This window comes from Anoplopoma fimbria, chromosome 7 (genome assembly GCF_027596085.1).
Source record: "Anoplopoma fimbria isolate UVic2021 breed Golden Eagle Sablefish chromosome 7, Afim_UVic_2022, whole genome shotgun sequence".
NCBI lineage: Eukaryota > Metazoa > Chordata > Actinopteri > Perciformes > Anoplopomatidae > Anoplopoma > Anoplopoma fimbria.
The window spans coordinates 20,685,972-20,701,958 of record NC_072455.1 but is presented as its reverse complement, the minus strand read 5'-3'; the positions used below and the strand labels follow the sequence as shown (position 1 = coordinate 20,701,958).

At 45.8% G+C, this 15,987-nt stretch overlaps 1 protein-coding gene across 2 annotated transcripts in view; it reads left to right on the top strand.

The window, feature by feature from the left end:
• pcdh7b (protocadherin 7b) overlaps positions 1 to 15,987 on the top strand; it is a 102,020-nt gene that overhangs the window by 33,336 nt on the left and 52,697 nt on the right. The window contains exon 2 of one of the 2 annotated variants that reach the window (XM_054601768.1): positions 15,001 to 15,220. In XM_054601768.1, coding sequence (XP_054457743.1) covers positions 15,001 to 15,220 — 220 coding nt within the window. The remainder of the gene's footprint in view (positions 1 to 15,000; positions 15,221 to 15,987) is intronic. The other variant, XM_054601769.1, reaches the window with a different exon arrangement.

Here is a 15,987-nt window from a genome sequence, read left to right as displayed (position 1 = left end):
GGCTGCCTGTTTTAATGTCACATCGATTTAAACGGCCCGTCCGTCGGAATGCGAGCCTCGCAGATGTGGGCTCGAGTTGTATTTTTTCCACGTCTGGGGGCGTGCGCGGTCGTACTCGTTTATTAATGTATGAATGCTCCGAAATGTGGGCTCCCTCTTAAAAATCTGAATTCGCTTTTGCGAGTGGCGGCCGTCCAAGCTATTTTTCTTAGCATAACGAAGGGTCAAATCGAGGCATCACAACCACGTGAGGGTTGAACTCGTCGATTTTACATTCACCGGCTTTAACTGTGAATTTAAATAAAGCAAACGTTCTCAGTCGATGGCCAAAGTCAACCTAGCCAATCGGCCTTCCTTCCAGTGTGGGATAAGGAGAAGCCTCCAAATCTCTGGGAACATACTGTACATCGAAACTTATTTCCTGATGCTTACAGTAGCAGAGTTAGTGTTTTGGACATACAAGTAGCTCCTCTGCCTCGTCCGTCTCTGCTTTCACTCCTCCTGTATCATTTTGTGCAAAACAGCAGAGAAAAAAAACATCCTCTTAAAGAAAAAGCATTTCTGACTGAAGCCTGTGAATGCAAGAGAAGCTTTGGGGCTAAGATTTCACAGCCACTAATAAGCATTCAGCCTCATCTCCTCCTCTGCCTTGTGGTGACTTGGCTGCTAATGTGTGACTGACAAGCCTCGGCTTCTGTGTTGATTGGGGCAGTATTTTTTTTTTTTTCTTTCAGGTTGGCTAAACACATGGCTGATGGACAGATCTGGGCTGCGTGTGGGATGGGTGTGTCTCGCTTGACGCGCACCAGATCATACGTGCCCCCATATCAAAGTTTCACCTCGTGTTTGCCGCACCTCTACAAAGAGGTGCACGGCGTGTTCTCCCGTTTGAATTACGAGCGCTCGCTGGCTTGCATCGCCAGGTTTTGTTAAGACTGTAACTCTGAGAAAGATTCAGTGGATTTTAGCCATCTCTCTGCGTGATGGCCTTGGCTGGCTGGCTGCAGCGGGGAGCATTGTTTTTTTTTTTATTTTGCCAGATTTCTCGGCTGCCTCTTTTGTTTGCCTGCTTAAATTAGCCCAGCAGGGACTAGGAGTTGCCAGAGTGATTTCTTTTGGGTCAAATTTTACCATTAATTCCGTCCATATCTCTTTCTCACTCCCTCCGCACGCTCCCTTTCCCCAACAACAGATCAATATGAATTATCTCTAAGCAGTCTAGCAAACAGAAAAGTCACAAGGTCATGTATTGTAGTGCATTGTGGGTCAGGGCCCTGAGTGGTCATTGCTAATGATCACTGGTCCCAGATCAGCAGCACAGATGCACTCCTGACCCCCGTCAGCGCCCGTCAGAGCCATTAAACAGGCCTCAAACGAGAACATTGTTTTTCGTTTAGTGGTCTATAAAACCATGATGAGCCCTTCTCTGTGTTTATGTAAACTATACTCAGCATCTTAAGCAGATAAAGGCCCAGTGATCTCTTTAAATCCATTCCAGAGCCGCTGTGTTGACTTCCTAGTGGAAAAAAACAACAGCAAATGGCTCATCTATGACATCTTTTATCGCGTCCTTCATTTGAAGTACACAATGCAGACGATTAAAGGACCCCCCTTTACATTTACCAGTGTTATCATACATGTAAACCAGGACATCCTATTGTTAAGCCTCCTAATGCTGTGGTTATGTATAGGCAGGGTTAATCAAAGACCTTGCAATGAATGAAGCATTGTTAATCCAGTTCAGATACAGCATCTAGGATAAACCCGCAGATTCCAGCATGCACTTAAGACCCATACTACACACACTTAATGCGCCTGCACAGATGTCCTTTAGTGAGCGCACATGTAATTACATACAAGCACTAAGAAAAAGAAAAAGAAACACACACACGCAAGTTCATTAACGACCAAATACACGTTCGTCTCGCATAAACTGGTGTGTATGCCATTACTGTATAATTAGCCATGGTTTCCAGTTCATTGTGTGGTCAGAAACCATGGCAATATCATGTCCTTAGCTCTTCCTAATCGAGGGATTTGTCCGAGACCAAAGAAAAATCTGTAAAAAATCTGCTTCTCATTTAGCTGCGCAACACTTTAAAACCCGAAATGCTATTTTATTCATGTGGACTCGGGTGGTCTCTGCACTATCCCTGTCTCTCCATCTCTCACATCAACCACCACCATCCCTCCCTTCCTCCCATCCATCTCCGGCGCTTCCCCACCCTTCAGCCTGCTCTCGGCCACTCACGGCGATTGTGCGATGAGGACTCCAGCGAGGGGCTCAAATTAATTTCAACTTGTAAATTCCCTTTGAAAAAAAGAAGGGGTGAGGAGAAGAAGCAAGAAGGAGAATTAAAAAGAAGCAAGCCAGGTCGCTGTTTGAGTTTCTAATTGCCGAGGCCCAGAATGTGACCTACAGATGTGAAATTCCCCACTTGATGAAATATTAACTAGATTGCGGGGCTCGACGGAGATCAGCCGCACTGGATAGCACTGTATAGAGAGAGAAAGAGAGATGGTGACTTTGCAACTCAACACGACGGAGGTTGATGGGGTCATGTTAAGGAATGTGGGAATGAAATGGAACTCATTAGCGGAGAGAGGGAAAGGATGACAGGGACCTTTACCCGTGTGTGCTTAGGCAAGTGTGTGTGTGTGTGTGTGTGTGTGTGTGTGAAGGAAGTTCCCTACGAGGTGTAGCAACGGGCTAAAGCCGTAACGTGGAACATGCCGCGCACCTTATCAGCGGATTTACGACCCAACAAGCAATTCGTCTTTCTCTTTTCCTTGTTAGTATTACGCCTGTACTGCACAGTACGAAGATAAGCGGAGCGAGAGACGCCAGAATTAGGGAGTGGATTGAGTGTGATGGATGACTTGGTGGAGTAATATTCTTGACAGATGGATGAGAAATGAAAAGTTGTCGGTGCTGAAAAAACAATCACTAATGGTGATGATCGCATCTGGATGGGCTGGTACCTGACACATATCGGTTGTAGGGGAAAAAATAAAAATGCAATGACTCCACGTTACAACTTCTGCAAAAAAACACAATCGGAATTGTTATGTAGGACCATGTACTGGAGCAAATGCGTGCCATTTTCTGTAAACACGTGTGTGTGTGTGTGTGTGTGAGTTGCTGCAGTTGCCTTCAGATGTCACGGTGTGATTATACTGCCACTGAAGTAGCAACAAGGCTCGGCAGATGCATCTTGGGAAAAAAAGGACAGCCACCTCACAGCCAACACTTCAAAACCTGCTCCCTTGGGAGTGCGTGTCAGCAGTTAGAATCACTACAAAGGTAGATTTATAACACTTGAAATAATATTCACAGGCACATTTTGCCTCACAGCGGCCGTGTGCTGAATGCCAACGACGATGGCCGCAACTCAGTTTTTGGGGGTATTATACTTAGATTATTGAGTTGTCATGTACGCCCTGACCTGCTTTTCATTCTGGCCGAAGAAGAGGACCAGAGGAGCCAGTGATGGGGCGGAGGGATGGCTGGGGTAGAGAACAGGGAGGGCAAAGTAAATACATCAGGGATAACAGAAACCGTAGCCTTCTGAATAACTTCTCTTCCAATGCCCCAAATTCATAATAATGTGGCATACGTTGCAGATAAATAAAACACGTACAATTTTCTTGTTAGCATAGAAATGTGGGCCAAGCAGCTGTTTTCTTTTTTCCTCTCCCGTTTTAGAGATCTGATTATTGTTTTTAAGCCGGAGCCGCTTCATGACCTCTACCTCTCAATTTACACCAGGGGGTCAAATTAGCCAAGCCTGATGAGGGCTGTCATTAGTGCGGCGGGCTGCTGTGTTGTGCTGTGCTGCCAGTGGTTTGCATTTCGCTTTATGAGACGGTGAATGGGGAGTAAAAACCTGTTCGGCAGAAACTAGGGATGTTTTTAAGAGGCAGCTCGTTCTGATGCAAATCCAGGGGCATTGTTCTTAGATCAAAGAGAAAGAAAACGGCAATGTAATACGAGCTCAAATGAAACGGATGTTTTGTCTTTTAATGTGACCGCCTCCTTTTTCTGTCGTGGCTGAGACAGGGACACAGGGAAGAGATAGAGAAAGTGAAAGAGAGGAGCAGGGGAAAAAAGTAGAGAGAGAGAGAGAGAGAGAGAGAGAGAGAGAGAGAGAGAGGTTCGACACAGAAAACTCTCAAAGCGATCACAGACACGCATATCGCCAACCCCGACTTTCATGCTTCCGTATTGATCCGGCATCATGGAGCCTTGATGATGCTGCATGTGATGCACTGCGTCGTCGCTGGTATCTGTCACACCGATGTCACTTTAAATCAATAATCATCTCAGGAGTCACTGACCTCCCTAACCACCACCACCACCAGCAGCAGCAGCAGCAGCAGCTCCGTCATGGAGTTAGAGAGCAGAACAGGTTTCTGTAACTGCAGAGACTGTGTGTGTGTGTGTGTGTGTGTGTGTGTGTGTGTGTGTGTGTGTGTGTGTGTGTGTGTGTGTGTGTGTGAGCCCCGTCTGATGTGTCCACACGGCGGCGATTTCCACCGCTAGCTTAGGTTACTTCAATTGCAGCCATTCTTCTCTCTGTTCCTCCTCAAAGCTCCCTGCCCTCTCATTCCTGTCCTTCCCTTGATTAAAAGTACAGAGAAGGAAGAGGAGGAGGAGGAGGAGGAGGAGGAGGGGGGGGGGTCGTGCATACAGTAAGGTGCTTTCACCTGCACCACGAGGAGGGGGGGGATTTCAACAAGACACAGGATCCGTTCCATCTGCTTTACCCCCCCCCCACCCCACTCTTCATCTTCATCCTCCGCTGGCCATCTCTCTGACGATTCCTTTATTCCTAGGATACCAGCTGCTGGTGAGGTGATAGGTGAACACACACACACACACACACACACACACACACACACACACACACACACACACACACACACACACACACACACACACACACACACACACACACTCGTACATTTTTAGCATTGGTACACTGGTACGGAGCTCACCGGAGAGTTGGCACAGGTGTCCAGTAATCATGCCTGTTTGACCTCTTTAACCTTTGATTAAAGTGGGAAAAAAAGAGATAGTACTTTCTGGATTGTGCCTGTTTACTTAACAAAGAGCTTCATTGTTGGCAATCTCCCGTGTAACCTGACCACGTTTTTCCCCGCTCCTTCTTATCCAATAAGAGGGAACAGCTTGCAGCTTAGAGAGGACAAAAACAGGGCCAAATAGAACGAGTTTCTTTTGTACTCCTCCACCAGTGTTTTTCTGCATTATTTTGACTTATTGGGCAGAAACACCGGAGGGAACAAACAAGCTGCACTGTTAATTGTGCTGTTTCCGACACTCCTGCGCTCCCTTAACTAAGTGCCACTGCGAGCGGAGAGTGCTGGAGAGCTCATGACAACGGGGACCAAAACAACCTGACGCCATTATCAAATATCCCCATTAGCTGCCCCAAAATGGCCGCCCCGGTTTGACAACTGAGTAATGAGATCTAATAGGGCTGGAGCCGGAAAACGAGACCTTAAGAGCACGTTGAGGATCTTATCTGCTTGTTTTTATTTGTTGGGAATAGACAAAAGGGAGAATGAGGAAAGGATCGGAGAGGAGATACATTGTTAGCTTAAGTGCACTCGAAGAAGTGCCTTGGAGGAGAGGACTATTTTACATGCGGATTAGTGTTCGTATCGCTGTCATCAGACAGCGATACGGAGCCTTGATAGACTGTCTCTTTGATGCCTTCTGAGGCATGGGGGCCTTATCCCTTTCGCCTATCTCCTGGAGCACACATAGCACACTGCTCCTCCTGTAGAACCGCTGAGATGAGGAAGATTGAATAGTAGGATGCATGCGTGTGTCATTTTTTGTAAAGTATATCATACAAAAGTCAATGTAGATATCTGGAGGGCGCATGTCCGCATGCAAGGTGTTTCCTTTAAACATCACACACAAATTCAAGATATTTAATCTGTGAGAGCCACACAAAAAGCCCCACAGGTGTGCACGTTTAGCGCTCCCAACACGCTCCCTCCTCTAAGTCCTGCACTTCAGTTACTTCATTTTGCATTCCTACGTCAGGCAGAATGAACACTGTCGGCTTTGTAAAAAAAAAAAAAAAAAAAAAAAAAAAAAAAAGAAGCCTTTCTACTCTCCCCTCCGCTCAAATGCTATTAAAATTTTTGTTATGTTTTCTACTTTGGCCCCCTGGTGAAAATAACACATGGGGATTGTCTGGGGCCCGAGCCAAACACACATAAATTTCAATATTAATTTGGTCGGCACCTCAGCGAGCCTCCCCAGCTTCTCAGAATCTCCCGCCGCATATCTTCATTATCTGAAAGTGTGCTTTCATCTTAATTCCATTTTCATCCATCAAACGTCGGCGAGGTTTGACCTTGCGTGATCTCGACGAAAGATAGCGAGGCAGGGGAGGGAGCTGGGGCGAGAGTGACGGAGGCTGGAGATAGGGGGAGAGAGGGGGAGGAGGCTGGGGAGATAAGGGGGCCGAGTTGCCGATGATGAACGAGGATGGAGGGACGGGGGGGGAACATGACAGGGAAGAAATGCGGAGGGGGAGAAACATCTCCGACGCCAAGTTTCGAGTGCAGTTAGATGTAAGCGAGTAAGTGTGTGTGAGGCCCCATTCCATTTCTCATAATCCTCACGTTAGCGGCGGCAGAGTGTAGCACGTTAGCGGCGGCAGAGCGGTAGCACGTTAGCGGCGGCAGAGTGTGCACGTTAGCGGCTGCACACATTTCCTTCAATTCCTTAACCTCTCCCGCTGCTCCTGACTCATTCCTTCCCTCCGTTGCCTTGGGCTCTTTTTTTTTTTTTTAATTCATCCTCCTTCATCCTCTCTACCTTCTCACCGTCAGTTTATTTACCACGACATTAGGGTTTAATTACTCGCTTGTAATAATCGTTTCCATAATTGTTGGGATCGTAATTGTCTTATGCTTCTGTTGTCGGGGAACAGGTGGTGGAAAGGACCTTTTGGGGAAGTGTCTGTAAGAGATATGATCAGGAAATACAAGTTGGAAGAGACGCGCCACCTGGTGGTGCTACGCTTATGAAATGAGGGTGATTCTTAAGATGACATGAGCACACGCGCACGTATATAAAGGGGCCCGGACAGTCATTATAAACCCACACACACACACACACACACAAGGACACACAGTACTTATCCCACTTGAATGATGTATGCCCGCATGATCATACTCAAATAGAACGCCTCATTAGCAGATAAGCTGGATATGCTCTCTAACCTCCCCCAATCTATCTCTCTCCTCTCTCTTTTTGCCTGTTTGGATGGCGGCCCTGATCTCCTAAATGCAGGTTATCTGTCATCAGTGTCACAGGATGGTAAATAAAGAATCATTTATCCTTCTGTCTCTTTCTCCCTCCCTTCATCTCAGTCTTTTTCTTTCTTTATCCTTCTCGCCACAAATCCGTCTATCCCGGTAGATCTTATCATTGTCTTTTTTTTTAATCGCTCTTCTCTGCGTTGACATTCATTTCTTTAGATATAGCATTTGAAGGCATCTGTGCTTGCGCGGGACAGGTAGCAAAACAAGTGAGCCGCTGCTTCTCATAACCGTGGCAGCGAGTGCTCAGCTCTGGCATTTGGCCGCTTTGGCTGCGTTGATGCCGTGTCATGTTTTTCTGCTGACACCCAGACCTGTGTCACAACAAGCTAACGTTAGCGCCAGCCCCGGGGCCCCGTCACAAACTGACAGTAGTGGGCCGTTGGTCAGATGCAGCGCTGCCACAGCTGTGATGGGTCCCCCCCCACCAACATCACCACCACCACCACCCACTACCTCCGATGCCATGACAGAACTGGGAATTTAAACTGAAGGCAGGTTGAAATGTGAAATGACATAAGAATGCCAAAGACTTGACACACACAAACATGCACTTATACTGAGATGGACAAGAGGCACTTGCATGCTTGAAAGTACAGGGAGTGATTTTTCTCTTGCACATTGAATGGTACGCCATTCAGGTGTTGGCATATAAACAAGGGCTGAATTCGCCAAAAGTAGGAAATGCGATCTTAAGACTTTGCAGGCAGACTCTATGTAAGCAACACCCCAGTCAGGGTTTGGTTGACAGTTATGCCAGCGCCTGTGTCAGCAGCAGTGGCTCTAACATGGCGACACAGGAGAAGGCCCCATCCATTCATAATGAGAGGATGTAACACAATTCACGTCTGACAGACGCGGATGTTCCAGTGGAAATCCGCAAAGAACTTTACCACAGCATGAAAGCAAATACATTAGCTATTTGGTCAACAATGACAAGCCTCCCTTCATGAATTATGAAGCCTTCATGTATCATTTTCTTTCTTTTTTTAAATGTCCCTTTTAGCGTCATGCTATCAGCTACATGACACCGGCCCTCACTGGGATGGTGTTTCCTGCAGCCCAGCAGAAAAAGCAGCAGAAGCCCACAAAGGGTGTTATTTGTCAGCTTGAAGCTAATCCACTGCCACTCAACATCCCCCCAAACCCATCTCCACCCCCACCCCATCAACCAAAAAAGAAAAAGGAAAAAAAAAAAACCCCACACTTCTCCTTTGGCATTCAGAGCGGGTCAGGGGTTGGGCTAAGCTTCTGAAGATCTTCAAACGCATCCCCCCCCCTGAATAGTATCTCTGTTACACCAATGGCCTAATCCGCCACTTGAAGAGCAATTAAAAGTTTAGCCCAGACTTTAAGAAAGTAACCATGTGTTTTTTTTTTTCTCTCTCCATTTCTTTTTCTTTCTGCTGGTCTGTCTCTCCGGCTGTACACATGGGGGTGCATGCTAATGGTATTGCTAGCCGTGGCACTCTTCCAAAGCCATTCCAAACACAATGGGAATGGAAACGACTAGAAGGGGATGTGGATGAAGGAAGAAAAATAAGCTTGGGATGGAAGGATCCCCCATTTTGTAATTTCCTTATCATATATTTCCCTTTTTCTGCCTTCTTTTAGTCTCTCCAACTTTAGCATCCCCCCCACTTCCAATTCCCACTTCCTTTTTTCTCAATCCAAAGTGGTTCCCAGGGCACAAGCTCTGCGACTAAGAATTCATTCCTCCAGAGTTCTTTCTGAGGACATTTTATGCCTAGCAACAACTTCTCATGGCACAATCCCAAACATTCAGTAGTCGGAAGCATCACGGGACTTCATGTATTCGGTTTCCTGCAGTCTTTTTGTATTTATTGAATAGTCTTTTCTTACTGGAGCACATATAGTTATACAGCTATTTCCTCTGCCAACAAGTGCAATAAAGGGTCAGTAAAGGGAACACTAGTGGACAAGCGGTGGGGGACATGCAATTGGTCGGTGTGCGGTCTGATCATAAAACGACCACATGTTAAAAAGGAAGGGTAAAAAAAAACATTCATGCGTTTAAAGATCGACTAGAGAGTGCTAATAGCATCATCAACTCTTAACGAGGCTGTGTGCTGTGTTGCCCATATGTCTGCACCTTCTGTAATAAAAGTATTTTTAAAGCTGTATAAAAAAAAATCTTATTATCACGCTTTGGACCCATGTGGATTGTATGACCTCACATCTCCCTGACTTGATTTTAAATGAAAGATTGCCATTAAAATCTATCATTGCACTTTCTTATTATGTTCCAATCTTTTATTATGGGATAAGCACCTGTGAGGAATGGGCCGGATGCCCTCGTGAGAATGGCTTTCTAGAAGGACTTTCTTTTCAACAGACTGGAATAGAAAAAAAGGAAAAAGAAAAAAAAACACTCATGCATCTTTGTAGGCTCAGAAGATAATGTTGGTAAAATCAGACACTGAACTTGCAAGGGCCTGTTTTTTTTTTACCTCGGCTTTGGGGGTTTTTTTTTGCTCCACTTTTCTCCCAGAGTTTTGTGTGTTCTTTTGGAAATGTCACCCTCGGTTTCTCCTCTTCATCCTGAGTGACCTGGGAGGAATGCGTGCAGGGGGGTGAAGCTTGAAGAAGACGGGAGAGTGGGGGGGTGAAGAGGAGCACCGGAGCTTGACAGGGCTCAGCCAGGCTAGAACATGATACCTGAGACGGTGCAGGCGGTTGCACTAACAAAGCTGCAGCCAACGACTCCGGCCAGAATTCCCACAACTTACTCGGCCCTGACAGACGCCCTTTGAGAAAAAAATCCCCCTTGTCACAAACACACCTGAGAGACCGTCCGAAAATCTAGCCCTATTGTTTTTGACTAGTGAAGCCAAACAGCAGCGTTCCGTGCTTAGATCAGCCTAGCTTAGCTTAGCATAGTAATTAAGTGCAACAGTGCAGCACCCAAACAGAACCTGAATCCACCCTGATCAGATTCCAATTGATTTCCAGTCAGACATTCACCTTGAGGGCATTTGTCCCATTTATAGCTTCGGCCTCAGTGTATCTCATGATCTTTTTAATTCCCCGGTACTGGAATTACAGCAAGCCTGGCCAGCACTTCAGTTCGCAAAGCAAGCAGCCACGATTGAGTTGAGGCAATTTGACGGTTTCCAGCCAGTCTGTTGTTTGGTGTGCCGTGGCTATTTGGCACTTCCTGCCCATCTCGGGTGGCGTACTGCAGGTCGCTGTCTGGGTTGCCCATTAAAAATGAAACATGGCTTCTTAATTACATACTGGCACTTTTGGCAATCATGGGCCGTACTCATGTGTCACTCCCTTTTTACTGGCCTCTTTATCGGCCTCTCCATCTCACTACTCTCCTCTCAGTATCCCTCCATCTCTCTTGGTTGACTGCAATAAGACACTAGCCCCCCCCAGTCCAACGTCCTGGCCAGCGACAATTACTTCCTGCGGTTCAAGGTAGTGGGTCACCGCCATCCGCCAAAGGTATTTACAGCTGAAATTACAGACGCTGTGTTTTCCAAGCCGACCTACCTACATGGTTCTATTATCCTACGCTCCACCCAGAGGCTCTTGCGAAGGAGGGCTTAATTATAAACCCAGACGTCCAGAGCGATCGGGTTCATGGGGCTTTTCTTCGGTGGATGAGGACTGGTAATAGAGCATATGAACACAGTCACCATTGTGCGTTGTGTACACACGAGCATGAATGAGTGATATTGGATGATTGGATTGGAGGTCTGACAATGCAAGCTCTTTACAAAATACATGACATTAAACGTACTGCATAGCCTTAAGTAATGTGCCTGGACTGTTTTCTCAACTTGATGTGAACGACTATGAAGTTTCGCGCAAAGGCCGAGCGCTCGACCTCAAACAATGTGTTAGCCAGTCGAGGTTGGGCCAGGAGATAAAAGAAAAACTACAGCTCAAACAGAGTGCTGCTGACGGCGGCTCAACTTTTAGTTTTGAAAGGGGTGGGGTGGGGGGAATGAAAATCAAATCCAAGAGGTCACACATTATTGACACGAGTGGCACGGCCCTGTTTTTATTGGCCCCGGCTACGCTCGAGTCAGGCAGCCCATGTGTTTTCCCTTTGGCGTCCAGGAAACAGGCCGGGCCAAGCTTCGGCCAGAGCTCCCAGTAAACCTGTGGCTTGTTTGCATTGTTCAATTTGGTGGGATGACGGATTTGCTCAATCACCCGTGGCTGTCACAGCTGGCTTTCAATCACTGAAAAAGAGGTCCCCACATCTGGTTAAGATAAAGCAAAACTAGTGCTAACTTGTAATGAAAGCCATACATTGGAAGTCAGTGGCAGCACACATCAAGGGCTTTAGCTACTTTATACATAGATATATGTGAAAGTGATGAGATACAATTGTGTTATTTTTCTTTCTTCCAAGACTTTATATGTAATATACTACTGATTGTAAGTCGCTTTGGATAAAAGCGTCTGCTAAATGACTGTAATGTAATGTAATGTAATGTAACTTTAAAAAAGACTCATCACACAATAGACAGAATTGGCTAAAACAAATGGGACTTGGCCATAACATTTCAGTATGTCTGTGTGTGTGTGTGTGTGTGTGTGTGTGTGTGTGTGTGTGTGTGTGTGTGTGTGTGTGTGTGTGTGTGTGTGTGTGTGTGTGTGAGTTCACTGCTATATTGAGTGGCAGCTGAGTAGACCAGGAGGCCAGGAGGTCAGGGTAGGAGGTAGAGGGACCTGCATCAAAGGGGCATGTACTCAGTCAGGCTTAACAAACTCACCGGGTCTGAAAATGACCAGTGTCTGGTGAGAGGGGGGGTCAGCTCTGTGTCAGCAGAGACAGACCGTGAGGCGAACCCTTTCACCCTAACACCCACAGCCTTTTTTTTTTATTTTTCTCACAATGTAAAACCTCCCTTGCTCATCGCTCATGCATTAAAGTAACTTCTGGTCAGCGAAACCCCAGCCGTCAACCCTGATATGGCAGTTAAATTTGTTCCATCTGATGAGCTCCCAAAATAGTTAACTATGAATACTTGAAAAAGAGACAAAATAACATTGGATTTGACAACCAGAAAGCCTTATGCGATTTCACATGGCACGTTGGACAATTCATTTTTTTTACTTCTGAGACACATGCCTAGACATGCACACACAAATATAAAGGGAAGAAATGACTAAGAAAGAATCACTTTTTTATATTATTCATTTATTTAAAATACACAGAATGAAGGGAGCGAAGGTCGCTGTGCAGACGGTGGTTGCTGCAGATTCTAATCCAAAGCCTCCGGCGATCTCTGCGTGAACTCCATTTCTGGTCTGCAAACAAATTAGCTTTTTTTCCCCCCACTCTCTCTTCTATCTTACTCTCCCTCCAGTGAAAATAAGAGAAATTCAGGTGAATAAAATCTATTTGTTCATTTAACTTTTTTTCTCCCCCCTCCTGTCAGCCTCTTTTCTCTCTCCCAAACTCAATTTTCCCTCGGTGCGTGCCTGCTCGAGTGTTTATTTTCTTTGCAGCGGTCTCGCCAGCAATTCATTAGGAGACAGTCATTTAATTTGTATCATTAGAAAACCGTGTTTTCAACGAGTGTGGCACTCCACTAAATCTGATCCAGACAAAGTACTTTTTTTTCTATCCCCCGACCACACACAAGCTGTCGTATTTGTGAACACACACCTCACACCAAACAAGTGTTTTTGGAGGAATAGGGTGAAAACAAACAAACAAACAAACAAACAAACTAAAACATGGTTTAATATCTTAGCATCCTTTCAAGTGTTATTACACTTATAGAGAGCAGTTCTCCTTCTGGGCCCCCGAATTTAATTATGCAACAAATGTTTGACTATCCAAGTGAAATTTGCATGAATATTTATACCAATTCATTTGTTGAGTGTGGATTGCAATTACATGGAAACATGATTTATTGCCAAGATTGCTATGCTAGCCAGCCAGCCAGAGAATAGAGAACCGGCTGGAAATAAATAAATAAATAAATAAATGCAAATTTCTACACAGGCACACACAGCTAAAGGAAGCCCATGTTTTTTTGTTTTTTTGGGGTTTTTTTGCCCAGTGGCTTGTGGGAAATTTCATTATGAAAAAGACAATCTTTCACGGTATGCGCCTGGCAGAAATTCAGAGGTGCTTACAGTAAGTGTCTCGGGATGACAAAATAACAAAGAGGTTCACCTTCATAAAGTGACCTGTCAACACTTGCTGAGATTGTCCCTTATATATCCGTGTGCATTGGAGTTGCTGTCACTTCATTTGTCACTCTATTTTCAAAAGATGTAGACGTACGTTCATGCATACCAAATATCCGTCGGCACGATAAGAGCTCGACGTGATGTTTTGTCATCTGCCTCTCAGATAAAAAAAAAAATTATCAGAAAATGAAGGGGGAAAGGATAGATGTACAAATTAAAGACGCGGTTTTTTTCCCCGACAGCAGGGGCTGATAGCAGATTTCATTTCATCAGGTGAGACAAACAAGAAGATGGAGGGAGAAAAGGAAAAACATCTGAGTAATGGGCCTCTGTCCTGTTTAATATTAATATTGTGGAGGGAGGAGGAGAAGGAAAAACAGAAGAGTGGGAGAACAAGTGATGAGGTCCACCAACGGGCTGGAGGAGAAGATCAGCTCTGACTGTGTTTGTGTCTAATTAATGAATAGCATTAGGCATTTGTTATGCCATTTATTCCCGTAATGACCAAGCCGGGTTCTTTCATTCCTTTACTCATCCACCCTCTTTCATCCACCCCCCTCTCTCTCTGCCATTACCTTTGTACGACGCTCACACAGGGATTTAGAGATGCAGAGGGGGAGGGAAACATTTAATGACATGCTCTGTTACTGCTTAGCTCAGGACGCTGTTCGATAATGAGCAGGCTACAACTTATTGGCAGCGTGAACCGGCAGCTCGGCTAGCACAAGCTTGTTGGGCGTGTGCACACGCTCGCATGCAGTCTAGTCGGTGTCCCCGTTTGTGTGCATTCGGCCTCTGTGCGAGTGGAATCAGACCTCCTGCAGAGCCGGACGCCTGTTCACCTTGTCCTCTTTTTGAGTGGCCAAAATAAACAAGCGAATGAGGCCGATGCACTCCTCCCGCTTTTAACTGTATTTAACACGCAGGTTTTAGCGAACTGCCATGTCACCTTGGTTCCCCCCACCCCCTACCCCCACCCCCGAGCTTCTGAAAGGCTTCCTTTGTACAGCCTCCTGTGTCTCCCTGTTACAATGTCTTCCCATTGATAGTTTTCAGGGTGTGAGAAAGGCATGACCTTGTTTGCTGCCATAAAAGGTCTTTGTTGGTTTTTGTGATAGAGCAGATTAGGGTTTGTTTGTGTTCTTTTTTTTTTTTTTTAGGGGTCAGGAAAGTGGCATCACAGCTAGCTTGGAGATTTATGTCTGCTCCAATAATTGTGTCCTTATAATCTAGCCAGCACACTTTTACGACTCCTCCAGACTCCTGCAGTTAAAGCAGAGTCTCCTTACCCTTGCCCCCCTTTTTTTTCCCTTACTTATTTCTCTACCATCCTGACCCAAAAATCCCAATTTACAAGATCTAGAGGATCCAATTCGGTAGCTGTACAAACAAATAAAAGTAAAACAGTCCCTTTTATAGTGACCCCCGGCCGTTTGGTTTGTCTTGTAGCCGTTTCGCCGAGTGACCTTCTCGGTGGTGAGCCAGCCCCAGGACCCTCATCAGCAGGGATCGCTGCAGAGCTGCTACGACAGCGGCCTGGACGAGTCGGAGACGCCCAGCAGCAAGAGTTCGTCGGGCCCCCGGCTGGGCGCCCTCCCCCTGCCCGAGGACAGCTACGAGAGGACAACGCCGGATGGCAGTGTCGGTGAGGCAGAGCACATGGAAAATGGTAGGGGCAAACACTAAAGGAGGTTAAGAAAGCGCTAAGATACAGGAAACACACACATACTGCCTAGAGCATCCACGTACAGTAGCCCGCCCGGCGGCAGACAGTCTCAGAAAACATACAAAAACATGTGAGGGTCTCTCCTTTTTTTCCATTATTTGTTACCAAGTAGACAATTCTATAAGTGTTTTTTTTTTGGCTTGAGGGATGTTTTGTTAGTCCTGTAGCGTGTCATGGGGGTGCTGTGGTGTTGTGGTCGTGACGTAGAAGCTGTTGCAACTTTCATCAAAGCTTAAAGCCCCTCCACCAATGTACATCATGTGAAGACGAGGTGCGGGATTTATTATAAAACCTACGGTTCTGTTTCAGAAGACAGAAGGCTTATTTGATCAAAGGTGCTACACGAGGGAATATATGTAACAGACATATTCTTAAAGATCAACACCTTTCAGGCCGTATTACTACTTTTCTTTAGTTTGCAGCTCTCTTCCTGCTGAATCTCATTCGTCGTCTCGATTTCAACTCGACTGAGGATAGATTTTTGTTTCGAGATCTCTTTGAGATGAGGTAAAGGAGGAGTAGCAGTGGGGGTTAATACCCCACTTGAATTGTTTAGAAGCTGTACCGGCGTACTGATTTTGCAATGAGTGCTGGCTCGAGGCCCTTATGAAGGAGTTTATTTTGCTACAATTGGGAGATGGAGCTGATGTTCTGGAGGTTGTAATGTAAAAAAAGACTGCAGTCCAGAGAGAGAGAGAGAGAGAGAGAGA